This window comes from Cornus florida, unplaced genomic scaffold (genome assembly GCF_030987335.1).
Source record: "Cornus florida cultivar Cherokee Brave unplaced genomic scaffold, ASM3098733v1 CherokeeBrave_3.0.0_Hap2_Chr06, whole genome shotgun sequence".
NCBI lineage: Eukaryota > Viridiplantae > Streptophyta > Magnoliopsida > Cornales > Cornaceae > Cornus > Cornus florida.
In genome coordinates this window covers 38,232,480-38,247,555 of record NW_026775576.1, presented here as the reverse complement: position 1 = coordinate 38,247,555, position 15,076 = coordinate 38,232,480, and the positions used below count along the sequence as shown (strand labels likewise).

The following is a 15,076-nucleotide window of genomic DNA, read 5'->3' as shown; positions in this document are numbered from 1 at the left end:
ACTGTTGTTTTTTCCGATGAATTTTAGTGCAATTTTTGATGTTATATTATCGTTCAATCCTGGCAATCATATATCATGTTGTCTTTCCTTCTAACTATATATAAATGCATTTTTAATAAACCTCAATGCATTAAGCAAAATAATGAAGTTAGTAAACATTGAAAAGCAGAAACCCGACAATATGTAGAATACATTATATTAACTTCATGGCCATGCAAAAAAGAGAGAAAAGGGTTGATTACTTTATGATTATTTATTATGCAAACCTAAATTAATTTAACTAAATACAAAGACAAACAAATACAGCGTACCCCATTCTATGTGATATATGCAAGAAAATGTTGACATGATTAATGAACCCTTGGAAATTTAGGTACGCTACAAGCAAATGATCGAAGATACTATGTAGATGGGTGATCTTAGGCATCGGTAATCTCTAATGATAAATTAACATGTAATTGTATTCTCTTTCTTATACAGCACCTCTTTAGGAATACAGAAGTTATAGATGGAGGTCTATATGGATGTTCTCATAAATTGAATCTTTTCTTCTATCGAGTAATATCTTAGATTTTTTTCAAATTTTCTAGGATATTGAACATCTTTCTTTCAGGCTGGTACTTGTTTTCTGGGGTTTTTGTAATTTGGTTCTTGTACATTTCGTACTCATTTATTTATAAAAAAAAAAAAACAAATAACTTTATCTGTGGCAACATTATCCATCTAGTGAAATAAGTAAACCAAATTGAATAGTCAATTTTTTATTCTAATTAGTTCACAATTTGTATATTTCACGTGTTCAAAGCTGGTTGCGAGTCATAATATTTTCTTTTTAATGCAATCATGTTCAGCATGGTTGCCTTTTACCTTGTAAATTAGTTGGTTTTGCAGCTTTTGCTAATATTATGATTACTTCTTTTTCCCTATGATCTGCCTCAATAGGTTATATGCTTCCGACACGCACGGTGTAATAAATGTATGGGATAGAAGAATCAGTGATCTTCCATGTCTTGGGCTCACAACTAACTGCAATAGCACCATTAACAGTATCCAGTTAAATATGGAAAATCAGGTCAGCGGCTAATCTACTTACAAATATATTAAGATGTGAAGTTCAATCATATGCTAAAAAGCACAAACACTAATAATAAGGACCTGCATCCATCTCAGGCTCTTGTTGAACACCAATACTTCTCGGATACTCCCAAACATGTGTTCGACGCACTTAGGTGCTGTTTGATAAAACTGAAAAGTAAGCACTGAAAATTCCAAGAGTTAAATTTTAAGCACTAATTATAAATTGTGATTATAAAAAACAAAAATGATGTATTCAGTGATAAGTGAAGTCTCCCACCCTTAAAATTTTATCCCATTTTAAGTGGGAATTATGCTTTTAAGTGATATCCATGTTGCGTTATCAAAGGCACTAATTAATTAAGTACTTAATTTATTTTAGTTATCAAACATACCTTAACTGGGTCCAAAATATAGAAATAAAATTATTAATTTTGGAGTAATATCCAACTCTTGGACAGCTACCAACATGAGAATGATGAACCTTGAACATTAGATATGGCTTTCTTTTGGTATTGAAAAAGTGTAATTATACATTTATAAGGAAAATATATTGAAGGTTTCTTTAAAATTCATAATGAGTTTGACAATAATATACAGAAAGGTTTTAGCAAAGAAGTGGACATGGGAGTAGGAGAGAAGTTGTCATAATTATGTATGTACATGTGCATTTCCATGCATATGTGCAAATATTAGTTTTGTCCTTGTCTCCTTTTTTGAATGTGACGAGATGCTATTGATTATTATGATTCATTGGTTAAAAATCTAATATAATCTTAGCATATTAGATTTACTTATAATAAATTATATTGTTATTTATAATATAAGCTTTTTGTGTCTTGCTATTTCTGTGGCCTACTTATTTAAGATTTTCGATACTGATGTGCCTATTTTTTATTGTATCTGTCTCTTATATCCATGTCCATGTCCACTCTTTATATGTTACATGCATATCTAGGAAACTATTGACTTTGAGATATAATCAAATCAAGAGTAAGTGATAAAGAAGAAGAAGAAGAAAAAGAGAAGAAAACGGATGAGAGAAAAAAGAGATAGAGATGGGGAAAGAGAGAAAGAATGAAAGAATACTTTCATCCCTCCACCACATTCTATTTATAATAACAAGTTTCAGAAATTACACATAAGCCCCAACATTATATAAGTAATAACAAATAAGCCCCTGACAACACTCCCCCTTAAGTTGGTGCAAAGACATCTATCATGCCCAGCTTGACTAACATATTTTGCAAGCAAATCTTGCTCACACCTTTAGTCAAAACATCAGCAACCTGATTATGTGTATTGATGTATGGAGTACAAATTAGCCCAAGACGAAGCTTTTCCTTGATGAAGTGTCGATCGACTTCAATGTGCTTTGTCCTGTCATGTTGAACTGGATTGTGGGCAATGCTAATAGCAGCCTTGTTGTCACAATACAACTTCATTAACTCGCGAACAAGATAACCCAACTCAACCAACATCGTACGTAGCCATAACAATTCACAAACTCCATGTGCCATGGATCTGAACTTAGCCTCTGCACTATATCTAGCTACTACAGACTGTTTCTTGCTTCGCCATGAAACAAGATTACCTCCAACAAATGTGCAATGTCCTGAGGTAGATCGTCGATCTGTTACAGACCCTGCCCAATCAGCATCAGTATAGGCTTCAGCACGCAAGTGGCCATGACTGCCAAACAATATCCCCTTACCAGGTGAACCCTTGAGGTAGCGAAGAACATAATGAGCTGCCTCAAGGTGAGGTGTACGTGGGGCATGCATAAATTGACTAATCACACTAACAGCGCAGGCAATATCCGGGCGTGTGGGAGATAAGTAAATCAGTCTCCCAACCAATCGTTGAAATCTTCCCACATCATCTAATGGGTCTCCATCCACATCATTAAGCCTATGGTTCTGCTCAATGGGAATATCAATAGGTCTAGCTCCAAGCCTGCCTGTTTCAGCCAACAAAATCTAACACTTAATTCCGTTGAGAAATCAACACCCCTTTCTTCAATCTGCACACCTCGATGCCAAGAAAGTATCTCAATGATCCAAGGTCTTTAACCTCGAACTTTGTCCCCCAGAATGACTTCATTTGATGAATCTCTTCTGGATCATTTCCAGTAATAACAATATCATCAACATATATAATAAGGGCAGTGGTGCAGCCCTGGTGCTTCTTGATGAAGAGAGTATGATCTGCCTGACTCTGTGTGTACCCTACTCTTTTCATAGCAGTGATGAACCTCTCAAACCAAGCACGTGGTGACTGCTTTAACCCATACAAAGCTTTATTTAGCTTGCACACTAAATTCTGACCATTGGCAAGCTTAAACCCTGGTGGCATAGTTATATACACCTCTTCCTCCAAATCACCATGAAGGAAAACATTCTTTACATCCAGCTGATGTAAGGGCCAATACAAATTAGTTGCTAAAGAAAGAAGAACATGTATAGAGTTCATCTTGGCAACTGGAGCAAATGTTTCCAGATAATCAATTCCATAAGTCTGAGTGAAGCCCTTTGCAACTAACTGAGCTTTATATCTCTTAATTATTCAATCTGTATGATACTTTATTGTGTAAACCCATTTGTAGCCTACTGGTTTCTTACCTTAGGTAATGGAACAATATCCCAAGTACCATTCTTCTCAAGGGCTTTCATTTCTTCAAGCATAGCTTTCTTCCATGGAGTTTGATTGAGAGCATTTGAAACACTAGAAGGAACAGATACAGAGGAGATACACGAAGTGAAAGCATGATATGTTGGAGATAAGGCATCATAGGATACAAACTGAGATATGGGATGCTTTGTACAACTATGAACACCCTTACGATAGGCAATAAGGACATCAAGATCAACAGGAATGTTATTGGGAAAAGAATCATGAGTATTAATGTCAACTAAGGAATTACCTGGATCGAGGGAGACTTCTTGGTTCTAGGGTGAGTTAATAACTTGTTTTGCCCTCCTAGTGTAGACAATTGGCTGCTTTCCCTGCTGCAAATCATTAGTGTTAGGAGGGCTAGACATAAGCACCTTAGTAAGAAGCTCCCCCTGAATGGGAACAGGCAAACCAATGATAGTCAAGAACCTTAGAAGGCATGCGATTGATAAGGTATGTAGCTGTTAAGGTTGCATCAGCCCAATAACTTTTAGGCACTTCCATCGTAATTAGAAGAGAATGGGTCACCTCCGTAATATGATGGTGTTTTCTTTCAGCTACACCGTTCTGTTATGGTGTATTGACACAAGAGGTTTGGTGGACAATCTCGTATCCAGTAAAAAAAGAGGCAAGACCACCATACATAAACTCTCCTCCATTATCAGATCGAAGGATTTTGAGGGGACAACCAAACTAAGTATATACCATCCTATGAAAGGTTTTAAAAGTGGAATGAACTTTATCTTTGGTTTTCATAAGATAAAGCCAAGTATATTGACTAAAGTCATCAACAAACACAACAAAGTAACGAAAACCAAGTAACGAAGTAGTAGGTTCAGGACCCCACACATCAGAATGAACAAGCTGCAAAAAAGCTGTACTTTTATTAATACTAGTAGGATAAGAAACACAACATTGTTTGGCAAGAACGTATGTTTCACAATTTAACTCAAAAGATTCAACAGAAACAAACTGGGGAAGCACATGCTTCAAAACACGAAGAGGTAAATGACCTAGTCTATTATGCCATCGCATTAATAGATCTTTATTGACATTACTATTCCTAACACTATATTGATTTGCAACATAATAAGAAGTTGGCCTCGCGTTTAGCAAATACAAGCCATTGTCCTCATGTCCACTTCTAATCGTCTTCCCCGTGTCTAAGTCCTGAAACACACAGTGAGATGGAAAAAAGGTTACACTACAATTCAAGCCTTTTGTAATGTGATTGACAGAAAGGAGATAATTGGTAAACTTTGGGACATGAAGAATAAAGGATAAGGTAAGATTAGGAGAGGCAGAAATAGTGCCCTTCCCTGTAATGGAGGTGAAGGTGCCATCAACTACTTTAACCTTATCCTAGCCAGAACATAAATTGTACGAAGAAAAATTAGATGCCATACCAGCTAGGAAGCACGAACATGCCACAATGGGTGAAGAATCCGTGTCCAATACGTGTCGGACACCGACACTCATCGGACACACCTCGACACGTGTCGGACACACCAAAAAACGTGTCTAGAATTTTTTATTTTTATTTTTTAATTTTCGGACACAGCACGGACACTCCGCTGACACTCGTCCGACACGCCAGGGGTGTGTGTTTGACATGCGTGTCTTATTTTTGGGGGTCTAAAATATAATTTTTGAAAGAAAATTGGGTTAAAGTATAAATATGTTAAGTTATTTGACAAATTTTACTCACTTATGTGGTCAGTACATAATAATTTTAAACTTGTAATTAAATGATACTAGTTATTATTCTAATGTCTTGTTTTTTATTTGGTTTTATAACTCTACAACATTGTTCTTTTATAGTTTATTAGTTATGAGTTATGATTTGTGTATTTTTTTCATTGTGAGATTGATGAAAATTAGTAACACAGTAATTTTTCAAGTACTACATCATATATATATATGTATACACACTATTCGCCGTGTCCCCGCCGTGTTCGCGTCCTAATTTTTTTGGATTTGCCGTGTCGCCGTGTCCGTGTCGTGTCGTATCCGTGTCCGTGCTTCTTTGCATACCAGCCATGTGATTAGTGGCTCCTAAATCAATGATCTAGGGTGGCCCACTAGATAATATGGAAACTTGATGTGCCGAATGAAAGGTACCTGTCTGAGCGAAGTTAGAGGTGGAAACAGAGGAATGTTGTGCTAGTAGATGCCGAAAGCATCAAGTTTAGTCCCGGACAAAGAACTCGGTGGCCCTGAGGAGGCATGACCAGTAGAAGCAGTCTCATGCTCTGCAGTATGTGCCGTAGATAACCCCCTAAATGAACCAGGCCTTGGCCTAGCATTCGCATTAGCAGGAGGAGTAGGGCAACCATGTAGATTCTAGCATGTTTCCCTAGTGTAGTGCGTATGCCCACAATGATCACACCTTAACTTGCTTTTGTCATCCTGTTTCCCTCTTTTAGAGGATTGGGCTTGTTCCATTGTTGTGTGGCAAGAGCAGACCTCTCAGACAATTGTACTTCTGGCTCAGGCTTAGTACATACAGGTGCAGACATAACCTTCATTCTACTCTCCTCAGCCTGGATATACGAAAACACATCTCTGACAGAATTAGGCGTTGGATACTTGCCTAACAATTGTACCCTGGCATGTTTGTGTCTCGGATGCAGACCACCCAAGAACTCATAGATTCTATTCTTTTCTACTATAGCATAAAATGCTTTAACATCAGTTGCACACATAGGTATGTAGTCTCAGTAGTGATCTAACTCTTCCCATTTACCACGTAGAGTGTGGTAATATGTAGCAAGAGTTTGGTTTTCTTGCTTGAATCTTGAAATCTGTTGTTGGAATTCATATAGTTTTGCAAAATTTCCAACTGAGGAATACGTCTCTTCCACAGCCGTCCATAGCTCTTTAGCTATTTTCATAAACAGAAGCCCTTTGCTGATATGTGGCTGCATTGACTGCAACAACCACGTCATAACTAGTGCATTTAGGATCACTCTTAGAGGGATACGTAACAGTCCCTTTGATACGGTCGATCATCCTACGACTAGTGATATGCATACGAGCAGATTGAGCCACTCCATATAGTTCGTCTCATCCAGCTTAACAGTCGTAAAACAAAGGCTTGGATGGTGATCACTACTACCTCCCAATACTGTAGTCGGAGAAGACCCACCTTCTTTTGAAGTCACCTCTGAGCCAAACATTTTATCAAACAGTTTCTGAGGATACCTAGAAACAAAAACAACAATAAAATACGTAGAGAACCACCTTTCTAACACACAAACTTCAACTAAAAAGATTACCGTCTTCTGAGATGCATAAAAAAGCGACCACACAGTCACCACACAAATCCTAAAAAGCAACAAAGTAGACCATACCAAAATCGCGAATGACGAAGAAAAAGCCGCTGTTGTAGAACCCTGCGAACACAAAAAAACACCGATCGAGACTGCAACAGATAAAAAACAGGTCCAATTTTTATTTTTATTTTTTTTCTGGGCCTCGCCTCGAACCCCAAGTAGGGGCGCGCTGCCCCCTACAACCCCCAGCCAACTCACCGCAGAGTTGGATCCGCGATACGTGTGGATGTGATTAACATTACTTCCTTGCAAACAAATCCCATCTTAGAATCTCTTCAAAACCCTTCACACCCACTAAGGTTTACACAAACTTGCCCTAAGGTTTCAACTACAAACCCAGAGCTTTACAAACCATGCTCTAATACCATGTAAACTTTAAGATATAATCAAATCAAGAATAAGTGATAAAGAGGAAGAAGAAAAAGAGAAGAAAGCGCATGAGAGAAAAAGAGAGAGAGAAGGGGAAAGAGAGAAAGAATGAAAGAATACTTTCATCCTTCCACCACATTCTATTTATAGTAACAAGTTTCAGAAATTACACATAAGCCCCAACATTATATAAGTAATAACAAATAAGTCCCTGACAACAGAAACATGAATTTCTTTTGCATCATTTTGGAAAGGATGAACTAGAACTTTATTGTTAGCGTGTCTACAAATTAATCAGATTGTTTTTGCATAAATTTTTTTGTTAGATCTCAGATTTTTTATTATTATGACACAAATGTGATTATTGGAGACTTACTATATATACTTATTAATTTAATTATTGTAGATAATTGCTGGAGCTAGCAAGAATGGGATAATATATATGTGGGATCTTCGTGGTGGAAGATCATCTGCTGCTTTTCAAAGTCACAAGGAGGTAAATATATCTGGACGGTTAATTTTAATTATTATTATTTTTAGTATCCAATGACTCTGGTTACTTGAGAATGCAGTGTGCTGAATTACCACATGCTGCAACTACTGAGCAGTAATCCCTTATATAAGAAGATTATTATTTTTTTAATCAGCATCACTTTTGCTTTTCTGGTCACATTGATGTGTATTGCACACCCTTCTTTTATCAACCATTAAAGGCCATTAACCTGTGCTGGTCCCGCTTATGCGTGATCATGGGATGGGAACACTGGAGATAGATGTAATATTTAACATTATTTTAGCAGTTAGCACAAAGAGGCTGCTCTCAAACTTGGATCCATGTCCTCACGCTTAGTTTGAGCTTCGACCATGCACCATGCAATGAATCCTATTTCAATCATTATTTTTTATTATATTTTTTGAGGTGGCCTCTTAGGACAATAACTCCTGGATAACTACTACATAGGCAATTATACTTTCTTTTCATGAATTCACTCCTTCGAAAGTCTTTAGCAGAACATTATATGAAAAATCTATTACATAGTATTATGATGACTTATTTATCATTTATCTGGTGAAATCATGCAAAATTGGATCTGTAACATGACTGACAAATAATTCAATAATTATGTAAGAAATCGGAAGTAGAATTTGTGGAAGTCATTAATATGAAATATCAAATTATCAGTCTCCGTAAACTAATATAACATACAATCTTCTGTTAATTCAGGTGTATAATTATCCTCTAACATCTGTGAAATTAGCGTCAATGCTGGAGAAAATTTGGTCTCTGAAGGTATGTGAAGTCCTTATCATGCCATTTTCTTTCATTTGCAATTGGATCTGCAGTCTACTATTTATAGCAGTGTTGTTGACAACTCAGCATCACTTTCTCCTCTCTATTTTAACTAATATTTTTGGGGCACATGAATTGGCTTCTAATCAGTTATCATATCCAGAAGGGCTTTTGAAACATAATATCATGATTTTCCTGAAACATGAACTGTAGTTCCTGCCGTCACAAGATTGTGCCGTTATAAATGATCAAATGTGTTTTTTCCACAATGAAGAGTTCAAATTTTGTTGCAAAACCTGCATGAAATGCTTATTAGTGGCTTGGTTTGAGATACAAAGACTTCATCTCTTCACTAGGAAATTCATCTACGAAATCTTGGTCATTGTGAATGTTCCTATAGGTTTGACGAAAGGTTCTACACAGGTTGTTTAATTAATTCAAACACAACTGACATATGATTCCCACCTGTAAAATTATCTAATTAAAGTATAATTCTACACTGAAAGTGGGAGTCAATGTTGATCTTAGAAAATAGTGTGTAATAGTCAGGCATTTTTTCAGCTGTTCTTTTATGAGTGTCTGTTAACTAATGTATTGTTCTAGTTGGCATTATTGAACAAATTAATTTGGATTAGGATATACGATTAAAATTGCAAGACATCATATTCACAGTTCTTTAGTTGAAAACTAAATTCTAGTGACATGTGAAATATTATTTCGAAATGGAATGCCAATATAGAAATGCTAGTTATTGTTAGGGTGTCAAATTAATTAATTAATTCATTTATGGTAATAAAAGATACCACTTAAAAAAAAAATGCCATTAAGTTGCAAGAGTTAGGGTGTTAATTTATCATTCTTCAGACTTAAGTTATGCAAGGGTTACTAAATCTGCCAATGTGCACATTGACATTGTTTGAAAATGAATCTTCCCATGCGGCCATGCCCAAGTGGCAAGTCTTTATATTTCTAATCATTCAGCATAAAGATGCCTTTTTGCACATTGTTGGTTCAAATTTGACCATAAGTTCTCATTATTCTGCAGGCACAATCCAATATTGTTTCAAAGGAAATACACTCAATTAGTGTCAATCCATCTTGCCCGTACCAATTGGCATTTCATTTGGATGATGGCTGGTAGGTTAGAATTTCATTTTATTTTTTCTGTACCTTTTAATATCTTGACACTGCTTTCTAGGGTGTGCAAGTCACCAATGATTTCTTTATTGGTCTCTAACTATACTAAATGATCTTTCTACTGCATTTGATATGTGCATGCGCTTGAAGTGTACAGAATTGCCAATAGTCTCAATAGATAGTTGCGCTTGCCTCCCATAGGCTTGCTGCTTCCGTTGCTTCCAATGTTCTAAGTGTGATATTTTTTTCTTCTTCATCAGATTGCTTATCCATAAGGATGAACTTGTTTGCTATACATTCCCCGAGGTAACAGAGGTAGATTAAATGAAATGGAATAGAAGAGGTCTTTATTGAGGAGGCTTTGCACTTCCATTGTCTCTCTTACTCCCCTTCATTTGCTTGCTAGAAGCAAGCTCTTTCTTTTGACTAATTGTCATTCCTAATTGCAATTATGATAAGATGAAGGATCTTTGCCCTTCTTGCCCTTTTTGCTCTTTTATTCTTAAAGAAATTTATGGGAGAAAAAACTTCTTTGATATTTTTATTATTGTTATCTTTGGAATAAGTGAATTACCAGAATAAATAGGAAAGGAAACCTTCACAATTAGGTTAACCAACTCTGATTCTAGGAAGTAAAATAGGAAACTAACTAACAGAAATCTTGGAGATTTGGATACTAATTATCTTCATCTCTTTATTTGAAACTAACAAAATTTGCTAACTAAAGCTGCTAACTAATTATCTTGGAATTTCCACACTCCCCCTTAAGCTGGGCAATATATATCAATCATTCCCAGCTTGAAAAGAAGGATTTCAAAGCGATCTCGGTTAAGAGCCTTGGTGAGGATGTCTGCGGTTTGAAGACTTGAAGGAGTATAGATCATCTTGATGACTCCCTGATCGATCTTTTTTTTGATGAAGTGCCGATCAATCTCAACATGTTTAGTTCTGTCATGGTGAACTAGATTTTTAGTAATACTGATAGTAGCTTGGTTGTCACACAGTATCTTTATTGGACTTTTAGTAGCGAGTTTCAGTTCTTTTAGGAGTCTTTTGAGCCTCATTCCTTCACATATTCCATGTGCCATAGCCTTGAATTCAGCCTCAGCACTGCTTCGAGCAATTACAGACTGCTTCTTGCTTCTCCATGTAACAAGGTTTCCCCACACATAGGAACAATAGCCTGAGGTAGATCTTCGGTCAGTTAGGGATCCTGCCCAGTCGGCATCTGAGAAAATTTCCATGCTACGGTCTGTCCCCTTTTTGAAGAACAACCCTTTCCCTAGTCTTTTTGAGATATATGAGAATCCTGTAAACTGCTGCAAGATGTTCATTAGTTGGATTGTTCATAAATTGACTAACCACGCTGATAGGAAAACTGATATCCGGTCTTGTGTGAGATAGGTAAATAAGTTTTCCCACCAATCTTTGGTACCTCCCTTTGTCAACCGAAGTAGAACTCTCCTTTATGTCAAGTTTGTTGGAAGGGTCCATGAATGTTTCTGAGGGCTTACAACTGAGTAAACCTATATCTTTGAGCAAATCAAGCGTATACTTCCGTTGAGAGACAGAAATACCTTTGCTGGATCGAGCCACTTCCATGCCAAGAAAATATCTCAATGTACCGAGATCCTTGATTTCAAACTCTTTGGCAAGAGTACTCTTTAACCGACTTATCTCTTCTTCATTATCACCTGTCAAGATAATATCATCCACATATACAATAAGGATGGTAATTTTCCCTTCAGGAGACTTCTTGATAAATAAGGTGTGATCTGACTGGCCTTGAGTGTATCCATGCTTCTTGACCGCTATGGTAAATCTCTCAAACCAGGCCCTTGGTGACTGCTTAAGGCCATAAAGAGATTTCCTAAGTTTGCAAACACGGTTGATATTGCTTGGGTTCTCAAAACCAAGAGGAATCTCCATGTAGACTTTAGCTTCCAAGTCTCCATTAAGGAATGCATTCTTGACGTCAAGTTGATGAAGAGGCCAATCCAAATTGACCGCCAAGGATAGAAGAACCCGAACTGTGTTTAACTTAGCAACCGGAGCGAATGTTTCTTGATAATCAATCCCGTAGATTTAAGTGAATCCGTTAGCTACAAGTCTCGCCTTATATCGGTCAACACTTCCATCTACCTCGTACTTAACATTGAATATCCACTTGCATCCCACAGGTTGTTTGTCTTTGGGAAGTTCTGTGAGTTCCCAAGTACCATTCTTCATAAGAGCCAAAATTTCTTCACTAACTGCTTCCTTCCATTTAGGGTGCTTTAGAGCCTCTTGTATACAACTTGGAATGTCTGTGCTGGACAGATTCAAGGTAAAAGCGCGGTAGCAGGGGGACAATCTCTCATATGTCACAAATTTTGCGATCGGGTGCCGAGTGCATGACCTAACACCTTTCTTTTGAGCAATAGGAATATCCAGATCATTGCTAGAATAAGAATCTGTGTTACCTTGAGTAGAAGCTAAGAAGCACGGACACGGATACGGGACACGGATACGACACGACACGGACATGGCGACACGGCAAATCCAAAAAAATTAGGACACGGACACGGCGAATAGTGTATATATATATGATGTAGTACTTTTTTTGGAATAGAATTTTTAATTCTCAATTCGGCTTCTTCAATTGCTTTTTGCATTTCTGCAATATTCTAAGATGTGACTTTTGGGCATATACAAATACCCATACCAGTGTTCTGCAACAAGTGGGCTTTAACTCTTGTATAAGACCCCCTGAATTCGTTATTACAAAAGTGGCATTTGAATAAAAAATTTCCTCCTCCACCACCAATTTTTTCTAATTATGACATAGTTCCAAAGTGGTTTGTTCTCATCTTGTTCGAATTGAGGAGTACTACTAGCAACTGATGTAGACAATGACATCGACATGTCTAATTCCCTAGACATAAAAAGAAAAGAAAAAAAATCCATACTTACAACAGTCAGCAAAGAAAGAACAGTCAGCAAAGACTGAATAAATTCCTATTTGATCACAGATTCACAATTCATATGCAACAGCTGAAATTAAATCAAAGATGAAATCCTATTCATTTACAGGTCAATAAATCACAGATTCACACCGGCTGAAATTAAAGCAAGAATAAAGACAACAGAGAAGAAGAAGAAGAAAGAATTTAGAAGGAAAAACACTAGAGAAGAAGAAAGAAATAAAGACGGGTTTGTAAAAAAAAAAAAAAAAAAAGGAAAGAAAGAAGAAGAAAAAATTTGGGGTCTGTGAAAAATGAAAAAAAAATAAAATAAAGAAGAAGAAAGAAACTGGGGTTAGTGAAAAAGGGTGGGGGTGGGGGGAAGGGAGAGAGAGAAGAAAAAGAAAGAATCTGGGGTTTTAAAAAAGGAAAACGAAAAAAAACAAGATGAAGAAGAAAGAAAGAATCTGGGTTTGTGAAAAAGGAAAACGAAAAAAAAAAAAGATGAAGAAGAAAGAAAGAAACTAGGGTTTGTGAAGAAAAAGAAAGAAAAGAGGAAGGAGGAGGAAGAAAAGAGGAGGAAGAGGAGAGAGAGAGAGAGAGACTGACCTGGAGTCTGGAGGGAGTCGCTTTGATCGGCAGCAGGAAGTTGCAGAGCTTCGTCACTTTGAGAGAGCAACCCGTCCTTTGAATCTCATCTTGTAATAGTGTAATGAGTAGCCTTAAATATCTATTTCTTTTGTTTAAAATTGCATAGTAACCTTAAAAGTTTAAAATTATTATGTTTTGACCACATAAGTAAAACTTATTAAATAACTTTATATATTTATACTTTAACCCAACTTTCTTTCAAAAATTATCTTTTAAACCCCCAAAAATAAGACACGCGTGTCGGACACACACCCCTGGCGTGTCGGACGCGTGTCCGCGGAGTGTCCGTGCCATGTCCAAGCCGTGTCCGAAAATTAAAAAAAAATAAAAAATTCCAGACACATTTTTTGGCGTGTCCGACACGTGTCGGGGCGTGTCCGACGCGTGTCCGTGTCCGACACGTGTCGGACACGGATTCTTTGCCTATTTTGGAGTGTCCGTGCTTCCTAGAGTAGAAGTGACTGGATTTAAAGCGGACGCTTGGTTTTGTTCAGGAAAAGTGAGTTGATCCACCTCCTTTGGAGCTGTCTGCTTTCTTGAGTAAACAATCCCTTCAAATATTTTTGATTTTTCTTGTTGAGTCAGAATCTGAGGACTGTTTGGAGTGGGTTCGGAATGAATAGGTTTGGATGTTGACTCAAGTAGGATAGGCGCAATTGGAGGTGTGGTGGTGTTACTCGGATTAGGTGAACTTGAGGTGATGGAAGGCACGGAGATATCCACATCTTGCCAAAACTGATATTCTTATAGTACGATAGAATTCTCCCCCTGAATATGAGTTTTGGAGTAGAAAGGCTTATTCTCAAAGAAAGTTACATCCATGGTGTTATAGAACTTCCGAGTAGTGGGAGAGTAGCATTTGTAACCTTTTTGGTGAGAGGAGTATCCGAGGAATAGACATTTTATGGCTTTGGGATCTAGTTTACTCCTCTGATGAGGTGGTATGTGGACAAATGCTGAGCAACCGAAGACTTTTAGTGGCAAGGATGAGATGAGTCTGGATTGTGGGTAGACTTGTGTGAGTACTTGGCATGGAGTTTGGAATTTCAAGACTCTTGAAGACATCTGATTAATGAGATAGGTAGCGGTAAGGACAGCTTCCCCCCAGAAGTGTTTAGGGACATGACTTGTGAACATAATAGAATGAGCAACTTCTAAAATGTATCAGTTTTTCCTTTCGACTATCCCATTTTGCTGTGGGGGTGCCTATGTAAGAACTTTGATGAACTATCCCGTGATGAAGAAGGTAATTCCCAAGAATAGAATTAAAGTATTTCTTGGCAGTGTTAGTTCTGAAAATCTGAACTTTGGCTTGGAATTGTGTTTGGATCATTGAGTGAAATTTTTTAAAAATTGGTCCTGCCTCAGATTTTTCTTTCTTGAGAAATATCCAGGTGATTCTAGAATGATCATCAACAAAGGAGATAAACTATCGGGTTCCTATGATATTATTGACTCGAGAAGATCCCCAAATATTGCTATGTATAACTGAAAAAGGATGTGATTCCTTATATGGTTGAATCGGATAAGAATTTCGAGTATGTTTGGACAATTGACAGTTTTCACACTGGAAAGACTTTGAATTTTAATTAATGAATAAAGTA

The 15,076-nt window shown here is 37.1% G+C and overlaps 1 protein-coding gene across 1 annotated transcript in view; it reads left to right on the top strand.

Annotated features, from left to right (window-relative positions):
* LOC132313959 (uncharacterized) overlaps positions 1 to 15,076 on the top strand; it is a 71,472-nt gene that overhangs the window by 36,752 nt on the left and 19,644 nt on the right. Inside the window, exons 10-13 of the mRNA XM_059812891.1 lie at positions 943 to 1,072; positions 7,858 to 7,947; positions 8,677 to 8,742; positions 9,788 to 9,879. Of these exons, the coding sequence (XP_059668874.1) occupies positions 943 to 1,072; positions 7,858 to 7,947; positions 8,677 to 8,742; positions 9,788 to 9,879 (378 nt within the window). The remainder of the gene's footprint in view (positions 1 to 942; positions 1,073 to 7,857; positions 7,948 to 8,676; positions 8,743 to 9,787; positions 9,880 to 15,076) is intronic.